We start from the raw sequence: 18,087 nt of genomic DNA, 5'->3' as shown, positions 1-18,087 counted from the left end.
GCAACCGGGAGGAATGTTCTCACCTTCCCTTTCTTTATGGGACAAGCTGGTCACAGTAGGGTTACTTACTCCTCTGGCAGAAGGTAGGGGTCCAGGACGGGTGGGCTGGGCGAGGACATCTTTGTCAAGGCCATGATGTGCTCGAAGGTGATGTCGGTCTGCGTGCCAGCGTCCACCAGCTGGGCCTCCGCTGGAGGAGTGAACATCTTGGTCCGGGGCGTCCTTCTCAATACCTGGACCACGATGGGCTCTTTGGCTGTCTTAAAGGCCTCCACCGCCTGGTCATGAGTTGCTCTGGATAAATCTTTGCCGTTCACCTGTTGAGAAACGTTTAGGGTGGAGCAGAAACCGGAAAGACGAGTCTCTGGCCAGAGTGCTTTTGGGTGTGAGTAGCCCAAGAGGAGGGCCACGTGGTAGGGGTCAGAGCACTCCCACAGAATGTCTGGTGGGAAGGGGGTGACAGCAGAGGGCTACAGCTCTGGCACTAAATAATAAATCTCACAGCAGGGGAGTCCCGGCTTCCCCCTGGAATGGCTTTTAATGCAATTTCATCGCTTGCTAATCTTGCCTGGCAAAGAAAAGACCAGCCCGAGGCTCCCAGACTTTATCAGGCAATAATAGCTAACTAGAAATTAATTACGACGCAAGGCTTCGGCGCCGGGCATGTGTCTAGTCGTGTGGGGGGATGAGCTTCCTCTGAAGGATGTGACTGCGCGCTGCCCTGTACCTTTCAGTCCTTCACTTTCCTTCAAAAGCCCACTGAAAATATTGAATGAAGGACAGCACCGGCCATCAGTGGGCACAGCAACTGACCATGGAGGGGAGCCACACAGGCACCACGGCAGGAGGTGGAGCTTTGTCTCCCACCTTCACCAATGCTGTGGCCCAGTGCTTGTACTTACTGAGCGCCTACTGTCTACTGATGACCCTCAACACTTCTCACTGTCCCATGAGACTGGTAGTACCTAGCATTTACCTCCTTCTCCCCAGTAAGTGACTAGGGCAAGGTGGGCCAGATGCGCTCAGGATGCTCCCCAAGCCACAATCAATACGGAGTCGACGTAGTGGTTCCCGTAGAGCAGCTCATGCAAGATGAAAGCAGAATTTTATTTCTAGAAATGTCATTCCAAGCACCACACAGTCCCCCTCTTTAATTTCTCCTCTCTCTTCCCCATAAAACCAAGGACTCGTGTTCAGGTTGTAACATTTTGTGCAGGTAATCTGGTGCCCCCTTATGATTGGATTATGGGAAACATGAGGCCCAAAATATTTTTCTTCAGTCGGATGATTGGCTTTGTGTAAAATTAAGGATGAAGTGTGTACAAATGGCAGCTCACAGGTACCTGAGACCCTCTGGAGAAGGATGCTGACTCCTTCTACTTCTTTTCATGGGCTTTCCCGAGTTGGACTCTTAGGTTAACAGCTAATTCTTCACGAATGGCCAAAGGACGATGGCCCCCTGGGCTTGTCGCTGTCAGCTCTGGGGCGGGCACGGGTTGGGGGCTGCTGCGTCTTCTACACCCTTTTGCTCTGACACTATGGAACAAGTCCCGGGGCGGAGCGCTTTGTAAAAACTACTGAGTGGAGGAAGAGATGTCTGATTTGTTGCCTGGAATGAATTCCAAATGAATCACGCCCGTGGAGGTTGGGAAAGGCTGGGACCTAGTCTATTTATGCAGAAGGACAACTCTAGGAGTCAACAGTCCCGGTTAAATAAAGCAGGAGCTGCACCATCCCACTTAAAAACCAGGCAGGACGGGAGCGGCCAGCTTGATCCTGCCACCGATGTGAGAGTACAACCCGAGTGTCCTTTATCAAGATGCCAGGACCAGAAATGCACAAGGGTTTGGAGTATTTTTCTGGATTTTGCAGTAGTTGCTTAACCCTTCCCTGGCGGAGCGTCCCCCATGAAAGTGACCCAACCTCCCAAATGCTCTCAGATCCCAGGCTTTTCGAGCACTATGACTCGAATGTTTTGGGTTTCAGAATTAGAATACGATATTCTAAAAGCAGTTGCAAGATAATGGCACAAGTAGGAGACGTGGCCAATGCACCACCCTCTTACCCAAGGTGGTTTACTTGTGGTCACGTTGGACATTAGGATTTCTGAGTGTAGAACCTGTCCATTCCCTATTTACACAGGACCACCCGGCCTTTTTCCCAGATCTGAGATTTTCTTCCTAAGCCCAGCATCTTCCTCAACTTCCCGTTCTCAAGAAAGCCAGAGCTAAGATACAGGAGGGCAGCTGGACCCGCGAGTCGCCCTTTGACCAGCCTGATTCTGACAGATGCCGGTCAGCTGCGTGGTCCGCACACAATCTTCCGTCCGTGCTTTTTGCCAAGACAGTTGTCACCCTCTGCCTAATGATGGACTTAGATATGAGCTTGTAAAGTAATGGGCTGAGAGGAGAAGGGCAGCTGCCAGCGAGCTTGAGGTTTCGTCCAGTGGTTACATTGGAATGGGGTGGCCTCTCTCTGGACTATAGGTCTGCATGTGTTCCTTAGACTTGTGCAGCACCTTGGGAACAACGTCGGAGGCCATGCTGATACTATGAGATTCGGGGCTCTGGCAATACTGCTGTGTGCACTTGAAGCTTCTGTCTTATACACTCATCACACTGGACCCGGCCGTGCACACACTTCAAGCCATGTGACTGGGATTTGAACAACCCATAATGCAAAACACCCTAACAGATGAAATATCACAGAGGGACAGTGTAAGATGAGGCATGGGTATGTCTTTAGGGCCAATTGAAAAATACTCTACCCTAGGGAGACGGCTTTTCTCATTAGAGACACTGGTTCAATTGGCTCATAACTTTGGCAGCTAGAGTTTATTAAGTGAACTTCATAACCCTGTGCTACCACACTGAGGGGCTATTTAAATGGCGCCGGGAGGAGACTGGGTGTTGGTTTACCCAGTGACTGAAGGCTCCTCCTGTCTGCACCTGGATGTGGAAGAATACCCGTTGCAGTCCCAGAGGGTGACCTGGAACTTTGGGGTGACCTAAAAATGTGCTTTTGTGGACCTTTTGGTTGGCATCATTAGTGGGGCAGAATGTCACCATTGCTTATGGCTGGGTTCCACTGGAAAGGCAAGACTGTCAGAACCCCTAGGGAATAATTCTAGAAGTCCAGTGTTAGTTTTCCATCATTCAAAGGTGCTCCTTTCTTAAGAGCTCAGCGCAATTTTACTGTTTACTCAGATTGCATTTTTATTATTGCCACATTAGGCATTCTCGGTGCTAAGGGAGCGCCTGTACCTTCCAAAAAGAAAGCCGCACACTTGAGCCTGCTTAGGGGTGAAGAGTCACGCGTGTGCTGTGAGGCTTCAACCTCCTGGCCCTCCCATAGACATGAATATTTCTGACCTAGACTTGGGATTCTCGGGGATGAGGAGTGGGGCTCGAAACAGATAAATTTTACAGGACTTGACCCCTGCCAGGCAGGATTCTTGACAAGGTATTTTAGGGATCATTACATTCTCTTAAGACGACGTGACGAGGCGGGCATTTACTACCCTTGACGATCCATTTTTGCAGCCAAATTTGTTTTGAATTACCTTGTGCACATAACACTTATTACACTGTCATCCTGGAAATCCCATCACCGCGAGACTCGGCAAGGTGATGGCTCCAGTGCGTGCTGCAGTCAACCGAGAATGACAGCCTTTATTCTCCGGATTAGCATCGCATCTACATTACACGGAACGGCGGCGCTGATGATGGCTGCGGTTAGAGACGAGGGGTGCGAACGGTGACGTTTGGCCCCGGTCAAATTAAATATCATTAACTCGCCCAATTGAGCAGATTGCCTTTAAAACCGTTTATGCCGCTCTAAAACCAAGTAAATGGAATGTTTGGGAACAAGAAATGCTGATTGCAAACTTTATTATAAATTAAATGCCTAAGTTATTCACCTATGGCTCATCCCCCCAGGACGGAGGTGCAATTATGGTGTGAATCTAATCAGCGAGTCTCAAAGCTACACTGTTGCAAATGGAACCTGACACTAAGGAGCCTTCAGGAGGGGCCCGGGGGGGAGCACTCCTGTGACAAGACAGTAGCGGAGGGTCTGGTTCCTTCCTGGAGCCACTTAAGAAATGGTCAGAAGAATGCAGGAGGAGGAATTTAGGTGGCCAGGCTGCCCTGAGATGGCACCTGCAGGGAGACTTGCTGGTCCAATGGCCCAGAAAGAGGTTCACTGTCCCCCTGAAATACCACTGGTTGCTACTCTCAGGCAGACACCTTTCAACACCCCGGGGCCCCATATTCTGTATGACTTCATCGTACGCAGTTCGGGGTATTTAAAACCAACCTGTCTTCAGCTTAGAAAACACGCAGCTATTTATAGATGTTAGCTATTCTGGGGATCAGCACATCGCCATCCCCTCTAGTGCTACAACATGTTCAAATGACCCAGTGTAAAATGCTAATGCAGTTCTCAGTTCGGCCCACTGTAAATCGTGCCCTGGGCTAGAAGCCCTACTTTTATAGGGATCATTTAATTAAATACAGGGGCAGTGGTTTCATTCTGTAAAACATCACACCTATATTTTCAAACTCATTAAAACTTACACAATGGTCCACTGTTTCCGGTAGAATCTATTATCATAAACTACAGTTTCAAGCTGTGATTTAGGTGGATAAAAAGTGCTTTTTTGATCCCGGAAACTTCTGTTTAATTTATTTCAATTTTATGGGCTGCTTTATAGAGCCCGATGGAGGAAGGCAGCTTATGGATAATCTAGGCATCATGGCCGTTAGAGAATGTGTCTTGACAAACGTGATTCCAATACTGTGTGCCTGTGGACAGTACTTCCCTTTGTGAATAGCCCACCCTGTCACGGATCGCAAGTCCTCTGTAGTGAAAACTTGGATCTGTATGGGTAGCTTTGGGCCCTAGTAGGGATCTCTGTGGAGTCCATGGGAACTTCTAAATGCATCCTGGTGCGTTTCCATGACTACACAATCCCTCCTGAATCCGTTCCCAGAATCCTGTACAGGTGAAGTTGTAGCCTTACTAATTTTCATCTTAGTTGGGTCTAGCTTAAGTGTCTCACATTTTAAAAACCTTTACCTTCTTCTAAATACAGGCTGTACATCCTATGAACCTCTTAAAGAAATAAATGATAAGCCTTAAAGAAACAGACTAAAACACCCCCCACATATAGATGTTAATTTTTCAAGACACATATGAGTCTCCCACACTCAGTCAGCACCTCTCTCATATCCACACCCCAAGTCTCATCTTAAGTGACGGCACTCACGTGTCCACTAGTCTGTTTGCACAGGGACACTTAAAATAAAGACACAAGGCTTTACACTGTCCGGATCCTTTAAAGCAGCAACTTGACCCATTCTAGGAAGCACTGCGACCGTGGCAACAAGGTACCATCCGATCCCCCTCCCCGTTCTTCTCTGGGACTTGACTATCTGCGCTGATAAGAAATTATGAGAGGCAGTGTTGATCTGAGCTTTAACAGATCCGTTTCTCACTAAGGTCAAAAGGATCCTCTGCTTTGCAGAAAGAAGGAAAAATGAGATCCAGAAAGGTTTTGGAGCATGTGCAAAGAGCAAGGTGGCTCTGCCCGGTCCCTGGGTTCTGTCCCACAGGTGACAAGGTGGTCTGCTTCAGGTGAAGAAACCTCCCCTGAGGCCCCCACCTGCTCAGGGAGGTGCAGAATGGGCATAAAGCACAGTGCCCAGGGCCCCACTGTTGGCGTCACCTGTGAAAGGGGAGCCCAGAATGGTTGGTGTCTGGCCATGTGGAGGGCTCAGCTACCTCAGTGCCACACCAGAAGGGCTGGAGAGCCCAGGCCCTGTGGCCACTGCTCACCTGGTCTAGCCAAGGGCTGCAGTACTGGGCTGGCTCCCCCCGAGCCTGACTCTCTTCCACGTACTGTGCCCACGTTGACTCAGTCCCCACGGGGCAGGTGGAAGGTCTGTCCCATTGTAGAGACAGAAAGAGAAACAAGGGCAGTGTCACCTGCAGCCACATGCGGAGGGAAAGGTGATGAGGTGTGTGTGTCACAGTTGACGCAGGAACTGTTTACCTGTCATTTCCTATGGGTCACAGATCTGGGATAAACTCTAAAATGAACTCCACCCCCTCGGCCTCTGATCATGAGAGGGGAACACGTGGAGGAAGACGCTCCAGCCACAGCAGCGTGGTCATGCAGAGTTTGAAGAACGGCAAGGGTGTTTCATGACTTACATTTTGTGTCACCACACTGATTTCAGTTTCAAAATCAGGGGAGGGTCCTCAGGGATGAGAATGCCCAGCAGCACGTGCTGCCCACCAACAAGGCTCACTCTCAAGGTGGACAGCTGTGGCTCTGGGGTCTGCTGGCCTGGGCTTATGAGGCTGCTTAATCACTCAGGAACTGTGCTGTCCCGAGTAGAGGGCTCACCCCTGGGGACCTCGGCTTACTGATCTGTCGAGTGGGTAATGGCACAAACCAACTCCCCAGGTTGATAGGGAATTAACTGGGCTCTGCTCATGTCCCGGAGCAGTGCCAGTAACAGAAGCTACTGACCTAGGGCTTAGGCAGGGGGTTGAGTTTTCGCTGTGCCATTTGCATAATTTGCTCTGTGTGCCTCAATGACCGCTACCAAACATGGTCACTCAAGTCTGTACCTCTAGGTAACAACTCAGTGATATAATCAAAGTGCCCACCGCCAGCTGTGGGACTTAACACTTGGATGAGGACTCAGCCTCTGATGTACCTCATCTGAAGACAGGGTGAGCAATAGTCCCTGTAAAGAGACCAGGACAGCCGGGCATGGTGGTGCACACCTGTAATCCCAGCAGCTTGGGAGGATGGCGAGTTCAAAGCCAGCCTCAGTAAGTTAAATGAGGCTGTGGCTCAGTGACCCTGAGTTCAATCCCTGGTACCAAAGACAAGAAGACATTCCCTGTACAGTGTCACTTATGGGAATTATTACCCTCTATTGAGCTCCTAAAATCACATTCCAGGTAAACCACATCAGAGCCCCCATGGAAACAGATGATCACATCTGTGCAAGGGAGGAGGCCTCTCCTGGGGCCCACCTTGGGAGGTGACGTTCTCAACTCCACTTGCTGGGTGTCGGTGCCCGGCTCCCCCCTGTGTGCTAGGTGGTTTTGCCTCTGCTTCTTAGACAAGGAAACAAGATGCCAAACTGTTGCCCAAATGTCATACAGTCTGAAAGTTGAGATGGTTTGGGCCCAGGGCTATTCCACTGCAGAGTACAGGTTCTAACCACTGAGCAACCTGCCCTGATCCCCAAACAGCGGGAGGTGTCCCCAGGGGAAGCACAGATGCTCTGGGGACAGGAATCTCTAGCAGGCACTGCTTGCACATGCCGGGGTGTGGACTCGGGGGCTTTGCCAGACACCTGGTTGGCCCAGCCTGGAACCCTTTCTAGTCCTCGCTGGGACAGCGGCATCCCCTTCAAAAGGAAGAGCAGAGAACCTGCCCTTCCTGCCCCAGCACCAGGAAGGGGAATAGACGGCTAGCTGAGGTCTTGGTCAGTTTCTTGCTAAGTATCTGCTCCTCCAACTGGTGTGTGTTTGTCTTGCAAACATCCTGCTGATGCTGGGGGGCACCCCTGACAAGAGCACCATTGGGACAAAAGCAACTTGTGAAAAATGCTTACTGGATGCGCTGTCTTAGGAACTGTCATTATCTTGTTAAGACAAAGAGTAACTTACACCCCAGGTCCAAGCTATTTCACAGCAAGTGAAACTTGCTGACTTTTAGGGATCTGCACCTCAAAATTTTTGTGTATTCTCCATGCCTCCATCTTTATTTTTTACCCAAAGAAACAAAACGATGCTATGGATCACCCAGGTCAGAACTCGTGTCAGACAGGCCAAGCAGTACCACTCACATTAGAGCCACGGGCATCTGTGAACTAAAGAGAGGAAGTCTTACACCAGGGTCTCAGCATTCACTGGCAAACCAGCTCAGTCTAAAAGAAGAAGCTTTTTTTTTTTTTCCCTTTAACAGTCATCGTTGCTTGGTTCTTTTTTGGGGGCTTACTTAGAGGTGGGGCCTCCTGAGCTGCTGGGATGACGAGCGTTTGCTACCATGGGCCAGGCCCATCTCCGGTTTCTTAAACAGCATTTGAAAAAATTCCATGACAGCCATAAACTAAAAAAGCAGGGCTAGAATTTGAAACTTTCCTAGCCACCAGAAGGGACTGGATTATCAAGAATCCTACATTTTGCTGTTTTGAATGAATCATGTTGGCAAACACTTCCAAGCATTTTCTAAGCATTAAGCACCCCACTTACACACAGTTACTCGTTCATTTAATTACTGAATAATTGTTGAGGACGACTGTGTGCTGAGCAGCGCGATTAGTACAGTCAAGAAAATTAGCATAATCAGCATCTCAGAGGGTTACCTTCCCTTTTTCCCCCCCAAACTTTATCTGCAGTGAATAGAATTATATTTCAGGTTAGAAATTGGCCAAGAGAGTAGCTTTTAGGTTTTCAGCACACACACACCCCTCACAATGACTTTGGGATGATTTACAAGGCTAGGGGATGACTGGCAGGACCCAGCACACACCTGCAGGTCTGTACCGTTTTAGCCACATGATTCTGGCCACCGTGTGAGGAATAGACCGGAGGACAGGGGGATCCCCTGTTGTGGACCCACAGGGGTGCAAGAGGTGGGGAAATTGGAGCCTCAGATTGAGATACTCGGTTTTCAATGGGGAGGCTGAGACTTGGAGGGCAAGGTCCTTGCTTCAGGGTTATTAACAATTTAACAGTCGTCTACAGAGCTTGAACTTGGTCTCTCCAGTCCAAACTCAGCTTGTTAGGCTGAAATACCAGGGGAGGTATTGAATTCCGAATGCTAGGTTTCAAAGACTGGGACGAGGAGGACCGACATAGGTCCCAGGCTGCCCGGGAGTGTCCCCTGCTCCCACCATGCTCTGCGATTGCAGGCTCTCAGCGGTGGTCACAGCTTCCCAGGCATGTCCCCCATTCACTATTCTTGCACCAATCCAAGACTTAGGAAGCCCAGGGTTCTAGAATAAGTCTCTAAATCACACACCTCTGCCCCTGAGGAGGATAAAAACACTGGTAGATTCTGCTGTCTGGTTAGAAAAATCACAGAATCTTGTATCTCAACACCTTTTGCAAAAACCGGACACGTACTCCCCATACCTATTGGAGAAACGCCACCCACTCATCCTAAAGCTCTCAGTTCTTCACATGAACGGTCCCACATTATGGTTGTGTTAGAGTCAGAGTCATATTGTGGAAAAAAGTCCAAACCACACCTGCTGCAAACTCCCTCTGTTCCTAGGTTTGACCTTTAATGGATGTGGACAGTGCGCGGTGAGGTAGTAATGGTCAACATTTGCAACATGTTCTCCCAAGCCCTGTTACTTGTCCCCAAGAAGAACAAGGTTATAGGACGACTCCTCATGACTTCTTGTGGCGACTGATGCACATATTATGCTACCGAGTTGGAGTCACACCATCATTTTGGAGAGATACCATTTCTTTCCTTATCTTGTTGACACACAAAATTAAAGCACACACACTCACTTTTGTGGTTGTCCTGAACCTTGACAAAATGCAGTATTGCAAAGGGTTGCTCAACTTGGGAAGTTAAGGCTACAGGAGAAAATATTCACCTCTCTGCTGCATTGAGATCTATTTCTAACTAGGAATAACACTTCAGGCCTAGCTTCACCTGCAATACCCGAGTGTCCCTTGAGGATGGCTTACATTTAGTAGCAGTCCCAGATGTCTCTAGATAATACAGAATTGCTGGAACATTCTGTTTGCCAAGACCTTTCCTTGCAAACCAGAGGCAACTTTTACCACTGCAATATGTAAATTCCAAGCTGTCTACACTGAACTGGACAGTCACCTAATGGCCACTCTGAGAAATGGCTGCAAAATCTGGAAACCACTGGCTTTCTTAAGGATCCAGGAAAGGAATAGGAACAGCTGACACTGGAGAAAGAGCGCTACGGTGGGAGATTTAGAACCTTATGAATCAAAAGTAAAGTTTGTACTTCTTCCTCCAAGATTTATAAATGTAGTTTACAAATGGCACAGAAAGAATAATGGTGACATTCTAGGATATTTATCACCTATAAAATAGGAAACGAAATGACTCGCCCTCTTGATTTCCCAGGCACTGAAGGGTTCTTAAAGTATGACTGCATTAGAATAATTGATCCCTACCTTTTTATGATTAAATTCTGGAAAATAAGCATGGTGGAGTGCTTTCATATTTTAGCTGCAGAGAACAGTTGGCACGTATGTACAAGTCCCACAATACAGATGTTACTAAGCAGAAGTAAATGAAAGACGTGTTTGGATGGCCTGGGTCAAAAACAGACTCCTGTCCATGTGCATCAGGTGAGACGTGCTGGATGCCTCCAGCCAGTAACGGGGGGCACACACCCTGCCCAGGAACCCGTGGCCCACTTCTGAGCTTTTGTCTCCTCACCTGTCAATCAGGGCTTTCCTCTAGATGACCACAGAGACCACCCTCCTGGATTCCTTAGGTTACCTCTCACCTGAGTGCCGTCCTGCCTTTTAAAATTCATTTCCACTGTCACGTTTTGGACATGGGACCCTAAATCCTCAGGGAGACTCCATCTTCTGATTCCCACTTTTATTACAAGGTAGAAGGGCCATGGGTCCTTCAGGCCACCTCTCTGGATCTCAGGGGACAAAGAAGAGACGGACACCGTCCCAGAGGTTCTATGGAGGAAGTCTGTTTAGGTGACAACGTCATCTTGGGTGTATTCAGTGAAATGCTCCTTGGAGTAGCTCTGGGGGGGGGGTGTGGCCCAGGGGAAGCCCCATCCTGAACACTCTCCTCCGTGGTCTAAGAGTTTTAATAACGAACCTACAAGGGTGGTTTTTGGGAAAGAAGAATGCAACTGGGCCCAGGAATTAGCGGGTGGGCTCAATCCCTGTGACGGCAAGACCTGCAGCATTTTCTAAGATGATTTATGAGACACGGGCAGAATTTGCTAGAAACCTACCAGGAGGAAATCATCTGGGAAGGAATTAATGAACCAAACAGAACACTTGATAATGCAATTAGAGGGTGGGAGACTGGGGAGGGGGAGTTACGCGCCCATGATTTTGAAGATGCCAAACCTGATGCTCACAAAAGAATACAGTTGTTTTTTTTTTTTTAAAGTTATCATAGGACAGAGCCATATGACGGGTGGCAATTATAGTTCTGACGCTTCAGTGTGGTTAGCATGGGTGGAGATGCACGTGGCTCTCCACCAAGTGTCATGGGGGTTGGAGAAGCAGCATCGGGATTGCTAGTGGCCAAAGCAAGGATCCTGTGGCACAGGCCTCTGCGGTTGCTTTAGGCAATAGTCACATTTCTCCTGCTGGAGTGTGGCTCTGGGGCTTTTCCTAGTTAAATTTGAAAGCATCTTCTGCAGCTAGCGCTCTCTTGGCTTTTCTTTGGTACCACTGGTCTCACTTTGCAGTGAGCTCAGTGGGCAAAAGGGCCATTTCTGACCCTGTAATCGTCCTATGAGTACAAATGGGTCAGGGTGTGACATGGCTCTTTTGTTTACAGAAATATGTACATCTAAATACACATGCATTTTAAATTCATCATTGGAAAACACATGTTTCCTCCATTGGGGTTTTTCTGTCGGGACTATATGGGCTTCGTATTTTGATTGCGTTCCTATGCACTTCTTTCTTTAAGTATACTTATAGAGTGACACTCCGCCACCTACACAGCACTGTGAGAGGTGCTGTCGGGTCCTCTAGCTGCACCTGACAAACTTGGGCTCACCCAGGAACTAAGCGCTCTCCACTTACAAGATGTCATAGGAGAGGGTGTGACATGTCTCTCCTTGCGTTGCCACGTGGCTCTGATGGGTTGGGAAGCCCAGCATAACTGCCACAACTGGGTTCCAGCTCCTGCTTGGCAGCCTAAGCACCTTAGGAACCATCCCCTTGTTCAGTGACCACGGCAGTAAGGTCAAGGGGTCCCTGCTGGGCACCTTGGAGGTATTCAGTCACCTGGTAAGCAGATGCCTGAATAGGGGTGTCTTCTCTATATTGTAAACCTGCCTTGACCTTATTACTCTGGAAGCCCTGTTCTCCAGTGCTACCCAAGGATGTCCATACATGGTGGCCGACCCCTATCTACTCTAGAACTGCTGGCTTTCCCCTCCCGTTCTCCGCAGCCTTACTCGGCAGGTTCAACACCACCGGTCAGTGTTCAGAGCTGCTCCCAAGCACAGAGCTCACTCAGACCCTCCTCAGGTATGAGGAATGCTCTGGCACCTCGTGTACCTGTGCTTCAGAGGCACTGTCAAAGATGCTCAGAGACCTCACTATGAGAACCACCCACTTCTACCCCTTTCAGAAAGAGGGGGCGGTGGGAAAGGGGGTCTCCTTTGCTGTGCCTGGGACAACTGGGCTGACCTGCAAACAGAATTCGTCTCCTACTCAGCACTGACACCTCACTAGGCTTCTCCTCCAGAAGGGAGGGGGTGTTAAGCAGTCTCTCTCTCATTCAGGTCTTTCTGTTATGCGCTGGCTGTTCACCACCTATCGCTGGAGCCTCTACTCTAGGATCGTATCTAATGTGTGACCCCTTCTCTCCAGAATGCAGGTGGACCGGAGCTCACCTTGCTGGGAACCCTGGAGGGAGACGCTGGCTGCTGAAGAATCCCTGGGAGGCCAGACCCTGACTCACGCAGCTGTGTGACCCCAGACAAGTTACTCAACTCCTCTAGCCCTTGGTTGCCATGGAAACAACAACAGGACCTATACTTCTGAGGTTCTGTGCACGAGGCCCCGCGTGTTCACTGCACTCTGCAGCCATTCCTGGTGTGAGGGTGGTGTAGTTCCAACACCAAGAACGGACCACTGGAACTTTCCCTTCTCCTCTGGGTGTCCCTCAACCCTGGGGGAATGGGGACGGTGGCTGGTTGATCCCCAGACACCTCCCCCAGGACTACCAATCTTAGATTTAGAAAGTTGCCAAGGAAAGAAAAAACTGCAAGCCGAAAGAAGGAATGATCCCAGGAACACTGCAGAGGCCTTCAGACGCAGCCAGGAGCCCAAGGGGAAGCCTGCGGTGGTGGCTTGTAAGTTGTTGGTGACAGGCCACTCACAACCAGGTCAAAGGGAGCCTCATGCAGATGTAAGGTACTGCTGTGACTCTGGCACCAAGAAAAGAGCAGAAGCAGGTGTGCCCAAGTGTTGCCATGGAGGACAGTGATTCTCTCTACTAGAAAACAGCTGCTTGACAAAGTAAAAGTGCTTCCTATTCTTTAGAGCTTTCTTTGATTAAAATGCACGTCCCTCTGAACGTCATGTGCCACAGCACTATGGACACTTGGGGTGGAAGACAGGAATGCCACGTCTCGCCCAATGGACCCTGTCTCTGTTGTGGTAAACCGCCCGCGCACAGGGAGCAAATTGTCATCCCCGGGACGGCTGACAAATTAACTCTGTGTGCAGTGGCTGAATGCTGTGGACCGCGCGGCTTTGTTACTTGGGTTGCCTCCGACTTCCTTAGCTTGGAACATGCAACTGCTGATGTAAAAATACTACCTTCAACTGGAACCGCACAGATGTCTCTTCTTGTACAATACAGAACGCTTTGTACTAAGAAAAATAAAGCCACATTTTGCACTTTTTAAAGGCCCCTATGACCCACCAACCCCTTCTCCCTGATTGCCATTGGTGATTTCCTTAAGAATTCCAGGAAGAAGGACACTTTCAATAATTTGAAATCAATATTGACAAGTTGAAGGAAAAGATGCATAACAGAGAATGCTACAGCTAGCCCACCACACCTTTGAGAAGAGGGGCACAGCCTTATGGCAATGCCACCCAGTGTAACTTTGCATCACAACAGAACACCAGATGAACAGGGTGCCAAGGACAGCCAGGCACCGAAGCAACCATGACCCCATCCACAAGGTCAAACTGGCACGTTCCCTTACGGGGAAGAGGTGATGGGCTTTTCTACAAGTGCCACTAGAAAAGCCCTTGATGTAAATCAGAAGGTTGGACTCCAACAGCACCCTCCACAGAGAGCCACTGGAGAAAACGTCATCTAGGAAGAAAGTACAGGAGAGGACGTAGAAAACACACCTTCCGACAACTACAAGAGAGTCAGAAAACCATGTGACTACGTTAAGTGAAGGGATGAGGTTCACTCAAAGACCTGCTGCTACCTGAGGGAAAGCGTCGGCAATCAGACCCCAGCTTTAAATCCTACAAACCAACAGCGAAGGATGAAAAAGTCCAATAGAGAAATGGGCGAGAGTGGGAACAGGCACGGCGCAAGTAAAGAGGGCCCATATACAGAGAAAAATAAATAAGCTCCTTATTAATGATCAGAATAAAGCCAATTTCAACCACCATAACAGACCTCTTCGTGTTCCCTACGCTGACAGAATTAAGAAATTAACAGATTCCAAATGCAGGCAGGGATGTGAAGCACCGACAGCTTCTCTACCCTGAAAGTTAAGAAGTGAACAGTAGCCCCATTTTATGCAGGAAGAGTGTTCCAAGAACCCCCAGTAAATGCCTGAGACCACTGAATTCAATGTGTACTCTACATTTATAAATTAGGCACGATTAATAAAACAATTATAACAGTACCTAAAACTAAAATTCAGGCAAATGGGCTCTCAGAATATATGAGATGCTGGGTTTAGGAACAAGGGTGCTTGTAATCCCAGGGGCTCAGGAGGCCGAGTCTGGGGATTGCAAGCCTCAGCAAGTTGGTGAGATTCTGGTAAAGTAAAAAGGGCCGTGGAGGTTGCTCAATGGGTTTAATCTCAAGTACCATAGCCTAGGCTCCCCCTGGGGTTGGGCCCCCCTGTACCTGGCGCACATGGTCTCTTCATACCCAATGATGTTCTCACGTACATAGGCACATTCACTGTCACATTTTTGAATGTCTACATGTTCTTACACATATTTTCAGAATCTCATACTTATGTAAATGAATATAAACAGGATGCACATGAGTTTTGCACAGAATGAGACCAACGTGGATGAGGGGGTCCTACAGAGTAACCCCAATGTCCTGTCTCTAATTATCCATGCATCAACTTGAGCATGGGTCCTTCAAGGCAGGTCCCCAGCCCAGCAGTGCCCACACTGTGGGAGTGTAAAGCAGCCCTCAGGGTGAGGGTGAGAATTCTTCCAGGAGACCTATGTAGGAAAGAACGAGCCTCCTATGAATGTCAAATAGGGGAAAAGTGAGAGAGAGCTGGGGTGGATACTAAGGGGGCAAAGACAGTGGGGGTCACTCAGCTATACCTTCTAAACATGCCTGATAGGAATTCTGCAGGAGGTGTCCCCCAAAGCTCATGTGTGAGACAGGGCGAGATGATTGGGTGGGAGAGTCTCCACCTAACCAGTGCATCAGTCCCAGGCAGGAATCAACTGGCTGGTGACTCTGGGCAGGTGGGGTGTGGCTGCAAGAGGTGGGTCCCTGGGGTTTGTATTTTGTGAGCTGATGGTAGTCAGTATCTCCCTGCTTCCTGGTGCCCTATCTTGAGCACTTTCCTCCGCCACACTATCCCACCATGATGTTCTGCCTCCCCTCAGGCCCCAGAGATGCAGTTGGCCAACTATGGACTGAGACCTCTGAAACCGTGAGCCCCAAAGGAAGCTTCTTGTTTACTTTGTTCTTGTCAGCTCCGCTAGTCACAGCAGCAAAAAAGGTTTCACGACAGATTTCCAAACACGTACACCAAGAATCACTGAAGATGGACCACTGATGATGCTTCATGAACAGACCCAGGCAGGTCCCGAGAGCCCCCCAGATGTAGGCTCCATAAATCACAATGTCCCACTCTGGTGGCCACTATCCATCTCCTGATCAGAAAGACATTCACACAGGGATCTGTCTCCCCCAGAATTCTGCAAATTAGGATTTGCTCATATCACAAGGACCCTCCTACGTGTCCACTCCCCGCTGGAGGGAGACTTGTGCCCAGCCTCGGGCACACCACTGGAATTCTCCTCCCTGAGATGGTTTCCTGTGTACTCCCTGGAGAGGAGTTTTGTCAGCTCTCCCAGCTGCCGCCTCCTGAGAGTCAGGAGACACCGGGTGTTTTGGAAACAGTGAGCAACATGTCCATATATGTCCGCAGTGAACATTTACAGACAGCCGTGACTTTCCGTTTCCCTTTGGTCAACTAGCTATTACAGAACAACGGACTTGAACAACGTCCTCACTCACAGTAACGTTTTTGGTGTTAATCCGCCGTTAGTCGCACTTCTGATCTACATCTAGGAGTTGGGGTGCGACTTCTCTGCTACTGACTGGCCCAACAAAGAAGTTCTGCCAGGAAACTTCAGGAGCCCTTTCAAGTCCAGGGACTTTTGGTTCAACTGAGAACAGAAGTTCCCTGGAGGATGCACGGAACTTAGATGGGTCGGCCCACCTCCGACGTGATGATCCAGTAGTGACAGAAAACTTAGGAGAGGACCCGTGGGCCGAGGACGTGGAGAGCTAGTGAGTCAGCTTCAGCTAACAGCTGGAGACTCTTCCGACACCCAGCCAGGCCTTCCTTGGAGGTCCCGACAAAACGCCAAATAAAAGACCAGTGTGCAAGCCCAGTTCTGCACTGATTCTAGTTATTTTTCTCTCAATTCCACACTGTCTCAGCTTATTCCTGATCATACACTGAGGAGCAGAAATGTATTTGAATAAAATTGATCCTGCTAGGCAGGCGACCGGTCGGGGGGAAAGGGACCTTTCTCCCAAAGTTCCCTAGTGGAGGCACCACTCAATGTGCCCTTGTGAACGAAGCTGGGCAGGTCCCTCTGAGTGGGAAGGGCTCGCACCTGACATTTCTCAGGGCAGACTTGGGGTTCAGCGGCACAGCCTGACTGCATTTACCCAATATTATGACAACGGGCATCTGGGCGCAGGGGATGTGCTGGAGAGGGGCTCCCGCCCCTACGGCTCAGTCCCACAGCTGCCAGGGAGCTCGGCTCTGTCGTGCCATTACACGGAGCTGCTGACGGTATTCTTCTGCGCACCCCTCTCTGCCATTTAACCGTGACCTCTCCTGCATTATTAATGAGCAAAGAGAAGTCATTTATTAAAGCTGCATTTTTCCATATGTTTCTTTGTGCTTGCCGTGGCAGGCGGGTGACAGGGACACGGAGAGGGGCTGTCCTCTCCCCTGTGACCCTGTACCACCTGCCTCATGGCATGTGGAGCTGTGTGTGGGGAAGACATTGGCGACCTGGCTATGGACTCATTCGTCATTGCTAAGACCCCTCTGGACCAGACTGGTACCCCAGTCCTGGCACCTGACCAGGGATTCCTGAGGACCTGGTGACAGGTTACACCCTAACTTCTGGACTCGGACTGTACCAGGTGGTCCCAAAGAGAACAGGGCAAAGTCCCCTCCCTCCTGGGCTGGTATTTCCTGGGGGACAGGGGTTGGATACAGGTGATAAGGAGGCTAAGGAGGAAGGGTGTGGGGCACACAGGGAGGGGCGGGGGATTTCCAAGTCCTCAAGGAGGGATCGGTGAAGCCTACTGTGGGTGGACAGGAAGAGCCAGGTCCAGGTGCTGAGAGCCAGAGGGAGCTGGGTGTGCGCAAGGGCAGGAGCCTGCAGGAACAGGCCAGGAGTGGCCTGAGAGGGCAATAAGGAGCTGGGGAGAGTCCTGTGGGCCAGGTAAGGGGCCAGTGAGCAGTAGGGAGAGTTGGGGTCCCCAGACAGGGCTGTGCGTGCTGCACAAGGAGTAAAGAGAAACGTCTGGGATCCCCTCGGCACCCACTCTGGTCCAAACCACACTCCTCAGGCCAGCAGCGGCGACTCCTAGGTCCTGACCATGTCCTGCAGGTTTCTTGTTCCTTCCCCACAGCTTACAGAAGCCAGTACGGAGGCTCCACACAGAGGGACCCAGAGAGACGCACCTAAGTTGGGGTGGTGGCAAGTAGGCCTCAGCCCTCAGCAAAAGCAGGGAGCTCCTTTCTGACCCGTCCGAGGTTTCCACCTGGAGACAGGTGCACAGACAGGAGCCCTGGCAAGGCCATTGCTTTGCATTTCTTGGTCTCCATAAAGCGCTTTATGATCCACTGTTTA

The 18,087-nt window shown here is 49.8% G+C and overlaps 1 protein-coding gene across 4 annotated transcripts in view; it reads right to left on the bottom strand.

The window, feature by feature from the left end:
- Positions 1-18,087, bottom strand: part of Pdzrn3 (PDZ domain containing ring finger 3) — a 201,683-nt gene that overhangs the window by 14,028 nt on the left and 169,568 nt on the right. For all 4 annotated transcript variants that reach the window (XM_078033578.1, XM_005333884.5, XM_078033580.1 and 1 more), the window contains one exon: positions 70-317. In XM_078033578.1, coding sequence (XP_077889704.1) covers positions 70-317 — 248 coding nt within the window. The remainder of the gene's footprint in view (positions 1-69; positions 318-18,087) is intronic.

The sequence above is a fragment of the Ictidomys tridecemlineatus genome, chromosome 16, assembly GCF_052094955.1.
Source record: "Ictidomys tridecemlineatus isolate mIctTri1 chromosome 16, mIctTri1.hap1, whole genome shotgun sequence".
NCBI lineage: Eukaryota > Metazoa > Chordata > Mammalia > Rodentia > Sciuridae > Ictidomys > Ictidomys tridecemlineatus.
This window is presented reverse-complemented; position numbering and strand designations above follow the sequence as displayed.